The sequence below is a fragment of the Gekko japonicus genome, unplaced genomic scaffold (genome assembly GCF_001447785.1).
Source record: "Gekko japonicus isolate JY-2015 unplaced genomic scaffold, Gekko_japonicus_V1.1 scaffold1076, whole genome shotgun sequence".
Classification (NCBI taxonomy): Eukaryota; Metazoa; Chordata; class Lepidosauria; order Squamata; family Gekkonidae; genus Gekko; species Gekko japonicus.
In genome coordinates, this window is record NW_015162512.1 from 386,991 (window position 1) to 400,095 (window position 13,105).

The 13,105-nt window shown below is 51.2% G+C and overlaps 1 protein-coding gene across 1 annotated transcript in view; it reads left to right on the top strand.

Annotated features, from left to right (window-relative positions):
• NDUFB11 (NADH:ubiquinone oxidoreductase subunit B11) overlaps positions 1–13,105 on the top strand; it is a 95,775-nt gene that overhangs the window by 61,709 nt on the left and 20,961 nt on the right. Inside the window, exon 2 of the mRNA XM_015406167.1 lies at positions 5,917–6,047. Coding sequence (XP_015261653.1) covers positions 5,917–6,047 — 131 coding nt within the window. The remainder of the gene's footprint in view (positions 1–5,916; positions 6,048–13,105) is intronic.

The window sequence follows — 13,105 nt, forward strand, 5'->3', positions numbered from 1 at the left end:
GTGGCTCGTGGACACCAATCTGTTGGCGGGTGCACCGTTCCAACCGATCGTTCCCGTAATGTCCATCACCACAGATGCCTCCCTGTGGGGTTGGGGTGCTCATACAGACGACACTTGTGTGGGTGCTCCATGGCAACCCCTTTGGAAGAGTCATCATATCAACTATCTGGAACTGCTGGCCGTAAAATTTGCCCTCAGATCCTTACTCAGACAGGTTGTAGGAAAAGCTGTGTTGATTTTTACGGACAACACAACTGCGATGGCTTATATCAATCGCCAGGGCGGGACCGTGTCCAGGTCCCTTTGCAGGCTAGCTATGGACATATGGGAAGAGTGCCTTCATTGGAACATCACTCTCCAAGCTGCCCATCTGCCAGGAACTTTGAACCAACAAGCGGATTTCCTGAGCAGAGGGGGAGCATCGGACCACGAATGGGAGTTGAACTCAAAGTATCTCCTTCCTCTTTTTCAACATCTGGGACATCCCCACATCGATGTTTTTGCAACTCGATTGAACAAGAAGTGTCCCAGGTTTTGCTCCAGAGCGGGGTTGGACCCTCTGTCAATGGGGGACGGTCTGTTGATGTCGTGGGCTCACGACTTTCTATACCTATTTCCTCCGATTCCGCTGCTCCACAGGGTGCTTGTGAAAATACAACAGGACAAGCCCCATTGTCTCCTGGTAGCCCCCTGGTGGCCTCGGCAGGTGTGGTTTCCGACACTGCTGCGGTTAGCCAAGGGATCCTTCGTACACTTCCCGCAGGAGTTGGATCTCCTCCAAGCTCAGGAAGGCCAGGTCCTTCACTACGATCCTCTGAGTCTCAAGTTGACTCTATGGGAAATACGCTTTCAGTGATGGATGACCGTATCAATGAGGTCCTGTTGAATTGTCGTAAACTGTCTACTAGGACGTCTTACGCAAAGAAGTGGGATTTATTCCTACAGTACTTGAGTTCTTCCAATTTACCTCCTCCGCCAGTGGATTTGAGGTCTATTTTTGCGTTTATTTTGTCCAGAATGGACTTGGGACTCAGTTTTTCTTCAGTTAAGGTGTATTTAGCTGCGGTGTCAGCTTTTCATCCATCTATTGATGGGTTTTCAGTTTTCTCGCATCCTCAGACGAAACAGTTTTGTAAAGGTCTTATTCGCCTGTACCCTCCCCGTCGTTCTCCGACTCCGGCCTGGGATTTGGCTTTAGTTTTGCGGTTTTTGATGGGAAAACCCTTCGAACCACTGGCCACTTGCTCTCTAAAGTTGTTATCGCTCAAGACTGCGTTTCTGGTGGCCATTACTTCTGCTCGTCGAGTCAGTGAGTTGTCTGCTTTAAGGTGTGATCCACCATACTTGATTTTTTCCCCTCATGGGGTGTCGTTGTCTTTGGACATCTCCTTCTTACCGAAAGTCGTTTCGGAGTTTCATCTACGTTCAGATATAGTTTTGCCGTCATTTTTCCCGTCTCCTGCCAATGAAGAGGAACGGAAATTGCACTCTCTGGATGTTAAGAGGGCGTTGCTGTTCTATTTAGGCAGGACCAAGTCTTTTCGTCAGTCTCCTGCCTTGTTTGTTGCTCACAGTATGCCCTCCCTGGGGAAGAAGATCTCTTCCCAGACGCTGTCCAGGTGGATTGTGGAAGTAATCAAGCTATGTTACGCTTTGGCTAAGAGACCTCTTCCAGGTCAACTTCGCGCCCACTCTACAAGGGCGGTGGCGGCTTCCACAGCTTTCCTGAGAGGGATGCCATTGGAGGACATCTGCAACGCTGCGACTTGGGCTACTCCGCTCACCTTCGTGAAGCATTATGCCCTTGATGTCCGGTCTACTCGTCGTGTGGCGTTGGGTCGGTCTATCTTGCAGACGGCGCAGGTGTAGGGCCTCGGCCCCTCCTCCAGGTAAGAGTTATTGCTTGCTATTCTCCCAAGGGTGTGATGCACAGAGACCACGAAGAAGATAGACAGGTTGCTTACCTGTAACTGGTGATCTTCGAGTGGTCATCTGTGCATTCACACCACCCGCCCTCCTTCCCCTCTGCTCTCGGCCCTTCATCTTGTTTCTTTGAAGGCTGTTGGGCGGCGGTCAGAAGGAACTGGCGGGATCTGCGTGCCCCTCCTTGGTCATGCGCAGTGGAGCCGGCGCGTGACCTGGGAGAGGCGCGAAAATCCCTTTTGCTAGCTATCGGTACCGAGAAGGTCAGCGCAGGCGCAGAGTATTCCCAAGGGTGTGAATGCACAGATGACCACTCGAAGATCACCAGTTACAGGTAAGCAACCTGTCTTTATTCTGTTTACCTTGTTTGTTGTCAAAACCCAGGGCTTTTTTTTGTAGCAGGAACTCCTTTGCGTGTTAGGCCACACGCCCCTAATGTAGCCAATCCTAATGAGTTTCTGCTGTTGGGTATGGCCTGTTATGCTAATGAGTTCCTGCTGGGCGTGGCCAACTTGGGAGCCAGCCGGAACTCCGTTCCTGTACGTTCCTGCCCAAAAATAGCTCTGGGTTTAGCAGTCCCTTGCATTCGCTTGTGCCATGGCTGGAAGGCTCCAAACTGGAAATTCAGTACCTAAAAATTCAGTGCTGGTTCCCAAGAATTTGTAATCCAGTCCCCATCTGTGTTGGGTCTATCTTGTCTTTGCACATGCACTTTGGTTGGGAAAAGTGTTCCTCTGAGCCTAAGCAGAGGACTTTGCTGTTTCCTCAGAGGCACTGTAGTCATCTTCCACATACTTGAGCAGGGGAGGGCTGTGGCTCAGGGGAGGAACCTCTGCTTTGCGTGCAGAAGGTCCCAGGTTCAATCCCCGGCATCTCCAGTCCAAAGGACCAGGCAGTCGGTTATGTGCAAAACCTCTACTGGAGAGCCGTTTGCCGGTCTGAGTAGACAATACTGACCTTGATGGACCAATGGTATGATTGAGAATAAGGCGGCTTCATGGGTCCAGGAAGCCCCAGGGATGAGAAGGAGCTTCTGAAAGAAGGCGAGGAGCCCTTGCCTCTCTCGATAAAACTAAGCCCTGCAGTGTCCAGATCTGGGCAAGCTACCCAGCGGCCTTTGTGCCTTGCTTTGGCACCATCTGTTTCTGCAGAGTGTCAGCTGCAGTGTCAGCCTTGCTGCTGGAAAAACCATTGGAGGCATGCGTGCCTTCAGAAGCATTGTCTTCACCCGTGTCTGGGCGAACAATACTAGGCTGATCTCACCTGTTCGGCTCCAAGGGCAAGGCTCGGACACAAACAGAGCCTGATTGTTTGGGAGAAACGGCCAAGTTCATTCCCAGGGGCCGGGGAGGGTGCCCCGCGGGGCCAGGAAGTCCAGAAGCATCCCGGGCTTCCTGCTTTAGGATGGGTTTGCAAGAGAACATGTCATGCTCCCACCGGACAAAGGGCGCTGCTGAATTCTCCTCCTTAACCCCCCACCTTCTTTGCAATCAGCCGCCATTCTGTACATTTTGCATAAATCAATGTAATTGTCCTGTCTTTCCACTTGCACCGGTTGGGCTTTTTGGAAGAGCTGATTATCTCTCCCGCCATCACCGACACCACCACCCCCCTCTTAATTTTCCCAGGCTCAGTCAAGCCGCCGGGGACTTGTTGGATGCGGTTGGGGTGATTGAGTCCCCGGTGCCTCTAAGCCCAAAACCGTCTCGTGCTCAAGTGTCACTGCTCGGCGGACTTCTTCCTCGCCACATTGCTTTACCTACTTATTTTTTAAATGGGATACATGATGAAAGGCCGTGGCACAGCAATATAGGTAAATGAGGAAACAATGCATGTGTCCAGATTTAAACACCAAAGATCAATGATTTAATAAATTACATGTATAGTACCTTTCCCCCTAATGAAAATGGCATAGTGGTGAAATGCTTCAGGATTTTGAAGGGAGGTTCCAAGAAATGATTGATTCTCCATTGGTATTTATGAAGGAATCACTGAGGATTGCTGCATCTGAATATACTTTATGGATGTCTACATGTGAGGTTGAATCCAGCATGATTCCTGAAAAAATTATTGAAACTTTTTGAATTTATTCTTACAAATTGATTTTGGAAAAGCTCTACCTGTGAATTTCTACCTGTGATTAACTTTACCTGTGAATTTCTACCTGTTCATCCGTTGCATCATAGGAGAATTTGTTCTGAGTACTATACATGCCATATCTATATAATTCATTAAATCGTGTATTTTTGGTGTTTAAATTTGGGCATTTATTTTTTTCTTGTTTACATACTTTTGAAATGGAACAGGGTCTTAGACGAAAGAGTTGGTTTTGTGCATTGTACGACTCTTCACCCTTCTTCCCCTGTCCTTTTAGCAAAGGTGGTGGAAATAATCAGAGGGACAGGGAAGCATCGCTCCACACCTGACCGGGGTGACCTTCCCCTTAATCTCTTGCCCTGCTGTGCTACTCAGAAGCTTCATGTCTGACCCTCTCGCCTGCTTGGTCTTTATTTCCTTCATTTATACCTTGTCTTTTTCACCAATGGGGACCCAAAGCGGCTCACCTTGTTCTCCTCCATACAAATGAATGTCCCTTTGGGTAAGGGAACATGACTGCTTCGGTCTGTATAATACACTCTGTGGGGACAAGGAACCTATAGGGCAGAGGGGGCTCACATCAGCAAGCATCTCTTGAGGCCGGGATGCTCCCTGTAAGCTGCGGAGTCTTGTGAGCGAAAATTCTACTTTGTGAGCGACTGGCGTTAACGTTGTGAGCGAGCGATTCGGCTGCCGCAAAAATTAGTTTGCTCTGGAGCAGTTCTTCCCTCTCAGCTGTGGAGTCTTGTGAGCAAAAATTCTACTTTGTGAGCGAGAGCAATTTGGCTACGGCATAAATTAGTTTGCTCTGGAGCGGTGCTCCCTCTAAGCTGTGGAGTCCTGTGAGCGAAAATTCTTCTTTGTGAGCTACCGGCCTTAAAGTTGTGAGCGAGCGATTCGGCTACTGCAAACATTAGTTTGCTCTGGAGCCATCCCCCTTCCTGAGCGAAGACAGAAATGTGTCAGCCGGAGGCTAAAAAACGGTGAGCTAGCTCACACTAACTCAGCTTAGAGGGAACACTGCATGAGAACCCCACAACATTGCCTCAGGAGCATCTGTCATCCCTCGAGATGGAAATGTTGTGTTTGTAAACGGCTCTAGGTAAAGGTAAAGGTTCCCTTGCTCAAAAGCCAGTCGAATCCGACTCTAGGGTTGCGGTGCTCATCTCCGTTTCAAAGCCGAAGAGCCAGCGCTGTCCGAAGACATTTCCGTGGTCATGTGGCCGGCATGACTAAACACTAAGGCGCACAGAACGCTGTTACCTTCCCACTGTAGTGGTCCCTATTTATCTACTTGCAATTTCTTGCTTTCGAACTGCTAGGTTGGCAGGAGCTGGAGCTAGAGACGGGAGCTCACTCCGTCTTGCAGCACCCGGGTCTCAAATTGCTGAACTACTGACCTTCCACAGCCTGCAGTTCAGCGTCTTAACCACTTGAGCCACCGCAGCTCTACATTTACAATAATGAACAGCGGTGGTGGTTCCCAAAGGGGAGCGGATCCATAATGGTTCGGCGGATTGAGCTTTCAGAGGACACAAAGAGCCAGCGCTGTGTGTTGTGGTTTAAAGTCACAGCCTAGGGCTTTGGGAGACCTAGTCTGAAATCCCTCCGCTGCCACGAAGCTCCCCCGGTGACCTTGATCCAGTCATCGTCTCTGTCTCATCTACCTGGCTGTGTTAGAGGATAAAACAGGGGAGGGGAGAGATGGCAGCTCTGAGCTCTCCAGGGAGGAAGGGCGGAATAAAAATGGAAAAGGGAACTGAAATAAGACAGGGCGCAAAGGCTGGGCTCGAGTCAACGTCCAGGGCTATCGGTGTGTGGCTCAACGTCTCCCCAAAAGCAACGGGCTGGTCTTTCCCGGCCCGCAGGCTAACTCCGTCCATCTTCTCCTTCCAGAATCCAGACTGGCACGGCTTTGACACCGATCCGGTCGTCGACCTGTGGAACATGCGCTTGGTTTTCTTCTTCGGCTTCTCCATTACCATCGTAGTGGGCACCGCCTTCGTACACTATCTGCCTGAGCGCGGGTAAGATCTGCTTGCGGGACTCCACTCCTGGTCGTAGAGCTCTTTTCAGGCCTTCCGTCTCCCGTGTAGTCATTCTTGGCCCGGGCACGACAGACCGAGCGGCTTCTCCGGCTCAGCAGACCTGTGTTCCCCCCACCCGTACGTCCCCCTCTGCTAATTTCCCCTCCTCTCTCCCCGCTGTTTCATGTTATGAATCCTGCTCCCTTGTAGCCTGCCTCCCAGCTTCTTAACTCCTGTCCTGCCGCCTCGTGAAATTATAGTCTGTCTCTCTCCTGTTCTCAGACCTCTGTTACTCTCTGTTCTTAAGCGTGACTGAACCCCCCCCCCTTCCTAATAATCTGCTGTCTTGGGAGTAGCAAATGCCTTCTCTAGAGGAAAGGGGACAGGCCTGCAAGAATCCTCATTTCACCCTTCACGTCCTCAGATGCCAGGGTGAAAGCACTCCTGCGTCTTGAAATAAGTCCCCTTGCCCCCTCCCACCCATCCACTCGGGGCCAGGGCAGCGTTTCCTTTTAAAACTCCGGACCCTCTTGAGCATAAAAGCTCTGGTTCGCTGGCCGGCTTCTCGATCAGGGGTCCCAACAGGGTGCCCGTAGGCACCGTGGCGCCCGCCAAGCCTTTCCTGGGCACCTGCCGAGTGCTTTTAGAAGGGGGGGGGGCTTTTGCCCTGCAAGTCTGCTGATTGGCCATTGGAGATGAGGTTGATTGTGCAGATTTTTTATAAATGCTACTTTGGCCGCAGCTGCCACCACAGCACAAGGATCTTTCACTCTGTGACTGAAGGTAAGGTGTGATTTTTTGTGGCTAGTTTCACCTCCCGTGGCAGCCATTTTGTGGCGGTGCCCTCCCACCCATACTGTGTGAGAATTCCAAAGGTGCCCTTGGGCTGAAAAAGGTTGGGGACTCCTGCCTTTGATCATGCTGAGCTTCAAGTGCAGTGCTCCCTTCTCTCCTGTAGGGGGCAGGTACACCTGGGACATGCAGTGCATAGGAGAGGCATATTCGATAACAAGGATTACAAATGGGGACTTGCAGGAAACTTGCGGGGAGAGGGCCTTCCCCCCGCCTTTGCTTCCTTCCCTCTCTCCCATCTACCCCTTTCTTTCTCTCCCCAAGCCAATCCCCCCTTCTTTTTCTTTCCAGCCTTCCACCAAGCCAGTCCCCCTTCTTTGTCTTCCCCCAAGCCCATGCCCCCATCTTTTCCTTTCTCTTTCCCAAGCCAATCCCCCCTTCCTTCTCTCTCCCTCTTTTTCCCTACCTTTGAGTCTGGAGGCGATGGCAGTGCCTGGGGGCTGCTCCTAGCCTGGAGCGTCTCCCAGTGGTGGCCAAGTCTGGAGCAGCTCCTATTGTCTGCCCCGGCCAGGCCCGGAGTCTCTCCCGGTGTTCTCCGCTGTTGTGGCTCCGCCCGGAGTCTCTGCTGGTGTTCTGCACCACCCCAACCGGGCCTGGAGCCTTTCCTGGCGTTCCCCATCATCACAGCCAGGCCTGGAGCGGCTCCCGGTGTTCCCCGCTGCTGAGGCCGAACCCGGAGTCTCTCTTGGTATTCCCTACCAGCATGACCAGGCTCAGAGCAGCTCCCAGCATTCCCTGCCCCCATAGTTTGACCTGGAGCGGCTCCACAGGAGCGGCAGCAACAGCAGCCAGGCCCTCAGTGGTAAGGGGTTTTTTTGGGGGGGGGATGTAAACCCCCCCCCTAAATGTATTTTTTAAGTTTTCAGATTTTTCTGCAAACCAAGGGGGTCCCCGAAGCTTGCGGAAAAACATGTTTGATGTAAGTATGCCCCCTATCTGTGGATTTAGATATCCGCACCTAGGGGACTGTTGAGAACTAGGTGTGTAGATAATCATCTTCCACTCCATCTTGAATCATATGGACACACAATAAGCTTGGGGTATGTGGGGAGAGAGTATGTGTGTGTTATAAGGTGCGTGCTTTTTACGGGGATGCAAAGCTTAAAAGGTTCACAGAAGATTTACTGTCAGTGCTTGTTAGGCTGTGCAGCCTTTCTTCAAGGGAATGTCTTGTAAGGGAAAAAAAAATAAATATCCTCATTAAAACTATAATGGGAAAGTTGCCACATACAAACTTCTTAGAAAAAGGCAGGGGGGAGTGTTTCAGTATTCTCTGTTGCTCTTTCTCTCTGTAGCAAGCTATGATTGCTCTTGTGTTTTTCCCCCCTCTCTGTATCTTGTTACCCTCGTCAAGCAGTTCAGACTTTTGAAAGTTGCCTCCTTAATGTTTTTTTACAATCCCCAGACACATCAGGAAGCAGGATGTTTTCATAACCGCGCACAAGACAGAGCTTTATAAGCACTGTTGTGCTTTTCCGAAACGCGTCTCTGGGTTGTCTCCTGCAACGACTTGAATGGAGGTTTTAATTTTCCTGAGACCTTCCCTTGAAGGAAGTCTAAATAACCCACAATGCATTGGGGACCGTGTGATTCACCGCATTCCCCCCCCCACATCTAAACCCCGATGCCTCCTTTGCATCCATCACCTCCCTCCTTGGTGGGACTAGCCTCCCGCTTTGCGGTGATCAGAGAGAAAGGCTTGGCAAAGCAAGAGAAGCGGCTGGAGAGAAATCATCAAAGGCCCCTAGATCCACTGCTTGTGGTACATCCTGTCATCCCGTGGAGGTGGATTTGACCGGAGAGGCTGTCAGAGCAGCCTCCCTCTTACCCAGAGAGGTGCAGAAACCTGGGCTCTGGGTCAACATCCCAGTCCGCTGCATTTGATAGGCAGATCTGCCACCTAAGGAGCTTGTGGGCTCAGCAAGTCCCGTCCTGGTGAAAAATCACTTTGTGGAGGTCCCTCTGGTGTGGCCAGGGCTATTTTGGGGCAGGAACGCACAGGAACGGAGTTCCGGCTGGCTTCAGAGTCGGCCACGCCCACTACAGCCAAAACCTCTGCGTGCGTGGCTACAGAGGGGAGGCCTGGAGAGCGACCACCACCACCCCGGCGACTCCAAGGCAGGCGGGGCTGGGGGGGGCTCTGGGAGGATCAGGGAGGCATTGAAATGCCTCCCCGTGCTTTCCCCAGCCTGTCCGAGAGCCTGTTTGCCTGGGCTCCCCACGGCTGCTGGGCGCCCAGGCAAGCCAAGGGAAGGCATGGGGTGTGGCCTAATATGCCAATGAGGTGCACTGTCAGGGTGTGGCCTAATATGCTAATGAATTTCTGCTGTTGGGTGTGGCCTGTTGTGCTAATGAGTTCCTGCTGGGCTTTTTCAACAAAAGAAGCCCTGGGTGTGGCCATGACTTCGCACACATACACAGAACCCAAAGCCCACTGTTGGGGAGAAGGAGAAGAGGGAGAAAACGAAGAGAGAAGAAGAGAGAAGAGTTTGGATTTATACCCCGCCCTTCACTCAGAGTCTCAGAGCAGCTTACAAACTCCTTTCCCTTCCCCTCCCCACAACAGACACCCTGTGAGGTGGGTGGGGAGCTGAGAGAGCTCTTTCGAGGACTGCTCTTGAGAGAACAACTCTGACAGAACTATGGCTTGCCCAAGGTCATCCAGCAGCTGCAAGTGGAAGATTGGGGAAGCAAACCCGGTTCTCCCAGATTAGAGTCCGATCTAGCCAGGAGGTCCGCAAAGCTCGAACGGAATCTGTGGGCCTTTCAGACCTGGTTCCTTACAGCCCTCTGCATCTTTTTGTGGGCTTAACCCATCAGAGATTTTAACCGATCAGAGATGGATTTGCACACTCCTTCCTGCGGGCACTGTGCTCTTGGGTGACCTAGAATTCCCTTCTGCCAATCTCCCGAATTCTGACTCAATAACTTCTGAAACATATGCTGTGCCCGGCAAGAGTTGCCGTTGCCCAAAATGGCACAGGCAGCCTTCTGCTTGCCTTCCTGTGGACCTTGAGTTGTGAACCTCAGCCATAGAATCATAGAGTTGGAAGGGACCTCCAGGATCATCTAGTCCAACCCCCTGCACAAGGCAGGAAATTTAAAAAAACCCCTCCCCCTCTATACCTGCAGTGACTGCTGTTCCGCGACCACATTGACCACTGCCAAGTTGAGGTGCAAGCAAAGCTGTTCTCAGATCTTCCTCTGTTAGCCTGGCCGTTATCGTAATGGGAGCCATACGGGGCTTACTGGCCCAAATCGAGAGCCTTTCAAGATGCAACTAGGTGAACTGCAGTAGAAACTAACTACTTCTGTAGCGATGGGTTGACAGGGGTTGCCTTTCAGGGTTGACAAGGTCACTTTACTCTTTCCCCCTCTAGCCACGCAACACTCCTTAGCCTGATTTTTAGAGAAGCATAGAAAAGTTGAGCTTGGGAAAAAGAAAGGCCAGAAATAGCGGCGTCGCACCATAAAACAAAACGGCAAACCACTTCCAGGCAAGCTGTTCCTAGAGGTACTCTAGTTTCCAGCTTCTGGGAAGCAACCTCGCCATCTGCCAGTTCTGGCTTCCGCAAGTGGCCCATGTTGGTCCAGGATAGGAAGACTACAGTTCAACCAGTTCGACTCGGGGTGGGTGGGGGATTATAGAGGTTTATAAAATTATGTGTGGGATGGAGAGAGCTGACAAAGAGACATTTTTCTCCCTCTCCCAAAACACCAGACATTGAGGGCATCCAATGGAGCTGATGGGCAGTAGGTTCAGGGCAGATGAGAGGAAACACTGCTTTACAACGAAAGTGATTAAAGTGTGAAATTTGCTCCCAGAGGATGTAGTGATGGCCACGGGAATATAAAGCTTGAAAAGAGGATCAGACAGATTCATGGAGGGATAAGTCTTATCAGTGGCCAGTAGGCATGGTGACTGAGGGAACCTCCACATTCAGAAGCACTAATTTGACTGCAACGCCTGTGCGGACGCACATTCTGCCGGCACTGTTCCAATTGCACTAGCTACCGATTGAGTACCGGATCCATTTCAAGATGATGGTACTAACCTTTAAAGTCCTGTGCAGCCTGGGACTGACGTATCTCGGGGACCTTCTCTCCCCCTATGTACCCAGGAGAGCCCCCGTGCTCAGCTGATCAACAGTTGCTGGTTGTCCCCGTCCCAAAGGACGTCCACTTAGCCTGGGCCAGGGCCTTTTCCGCCCTGGCCCCTACCTGAGATCGGGGCCCCGCGGGACCTATTACAGTTCCGCAGGTTCTGTAAAATGGAGCTGTTCCGCCAGGCCTTTAGCGGAGGTGGCGGACACCCAATCATCTGGCCTCCCTTGCTGAGAACCGCCCTATTTGGTGTAGCCAGTTTGGTGTAGTGGTTAAGTGCACGAACTCTAATCTGGGAGAACCGGGTTTGGTTCCCCACTCCTCCACTTGCACCTGGCTGGATGACCTTGGGCAAGCCATAGTTCTGACAAGAGCTGTCCTTGAAAGGGCAGTTTCTCCAGAGAGCTCTCTCAGCCCCACCGACCTCACAGGGTGTCTGTTGTGGGGAGGGAAAGGGAAAGGAGTTTGTAAGCCCCTCTGAGACTACAAGTGAAGGGCGCGGTATAAATCCCATCTCCTCCTCCTCCTCCTCCTTCCCCCCACATAAGCGAGATGGTATTGTTCCTTCTGCTAGTACTCTTGCTGTCGTCTAGTCAACCCTCTCGGAACCTTATAGATTAATAAACAACCTGGCATCTTTTAACAACGGCTTTAAGTGAATTTCTGTTATAATGGTTTTAATTATTCTTAATGATTCGGAAACTACTTGTTGTTACCGGCCCTGAGCCCTCTTGTGGAAAGGGCGGGATAACAAATCGAACAAATAAAATAAAGTCAGCCAGTCTGCTGTTGTCTGATCAGCACAGTCATTGCATGACTCATGAAACGCTTGAAGCTGCCCTATACTGGATCAGACCCTTGGTCCGGCGAGGTCAGTCTTGTCCATTCAGACTGGCAAGTGGCTCTCCAGGGTCTCAGGCAGAGGTCTTCCACCTCACCTACTGCCTGGTCCTTTAAACTGGAGATGTTGGGGAATAACCTCTACTGGTAGCAGGAGCTCCTTTGCATATTAGGCCACACACCCCTAGTGTAGCCAATCCTCCAAGAGCTTACAGAGCTCTTCTTACTGGGGCTACTGTAAGCTCTTGGAGGATTGGCTACACTAGGGGTGTGTGTGGCCTAATATGCAAAGGAGCTCCTGCTACCAGTAGAGTCCTACTTATAATAAATAAATAAATAACTGGCGATTGAACCCCAAGTGCTTCTACATGCCAGGCAGATGCTCTGCCCCCGAGCCACAGTCCCTGCCCTCTTTGAGCTTTTTAGAATATGTGATGGTGGAGTCTGTCACAATTCCCTATGGAGGGACAGTCTTTTGTGCCCCATAATGGAGTTGCAATCTTGCCGGTTCCTAGATGCCCAGTATCTTGCTCACATGCCGGAGGAAGCCCACTCTGCTTCCTTTTCCTTGACTGGCAGTGGTACTGAGGGGGCCCTGCTTGGTGCAGCGAGGGAAAGCCACCCTTCTAGCCTCATGTAGGGGGTAGGGCTGTTTTTTTCCTCCCCTTACTTGAACTGTGAAAGTCATTCCAGATGAAGGGCCGCATTATTATTATTATTATCATCATCAGTTTGGTGTAGTGGTGTAGAGCCAGTTTGGTGTAGTGGTTAGGAGTGCGGACTCTAATCTGGGAGAACCGGGTTTGATTCCCCACTCCACCACTTGCACCTGCTGATGTGACCTTGGGTCAGTCACAAGCTCTGGCACAGCTGTCCTTGAAAAAGAGCAGTTTGTGTCAGAGTTCTCTCAGCCCCACCCACCCTCACAGGGTGTCTGTTGTGGGGAGGGGAAGGGAAAGGAGTTTGTAAGCCGCTCTGAGACTCCAAGTGAAGGGCGGGGTATAAATCCAATCTCTTCTTCTTCATCATCATCATCGTCATCTAGACTTATTAGTCGCCCTGTCCTGACTTCCACCAGACTCTGAGGAATTTACAATACGGCGTAAAGCCTTCGATACAATATAAAAATAGCAGATATCACAAAATTGATGACATTAAACCAATTTAGAAACCAATTCAAATTTAAGATGGTGTTAGTAGCAACTGGGGGGGGGGGGGTTGGGGGGGAGGGGGCCCAGCCCGGGGGATTTTGGGAGAAAAAG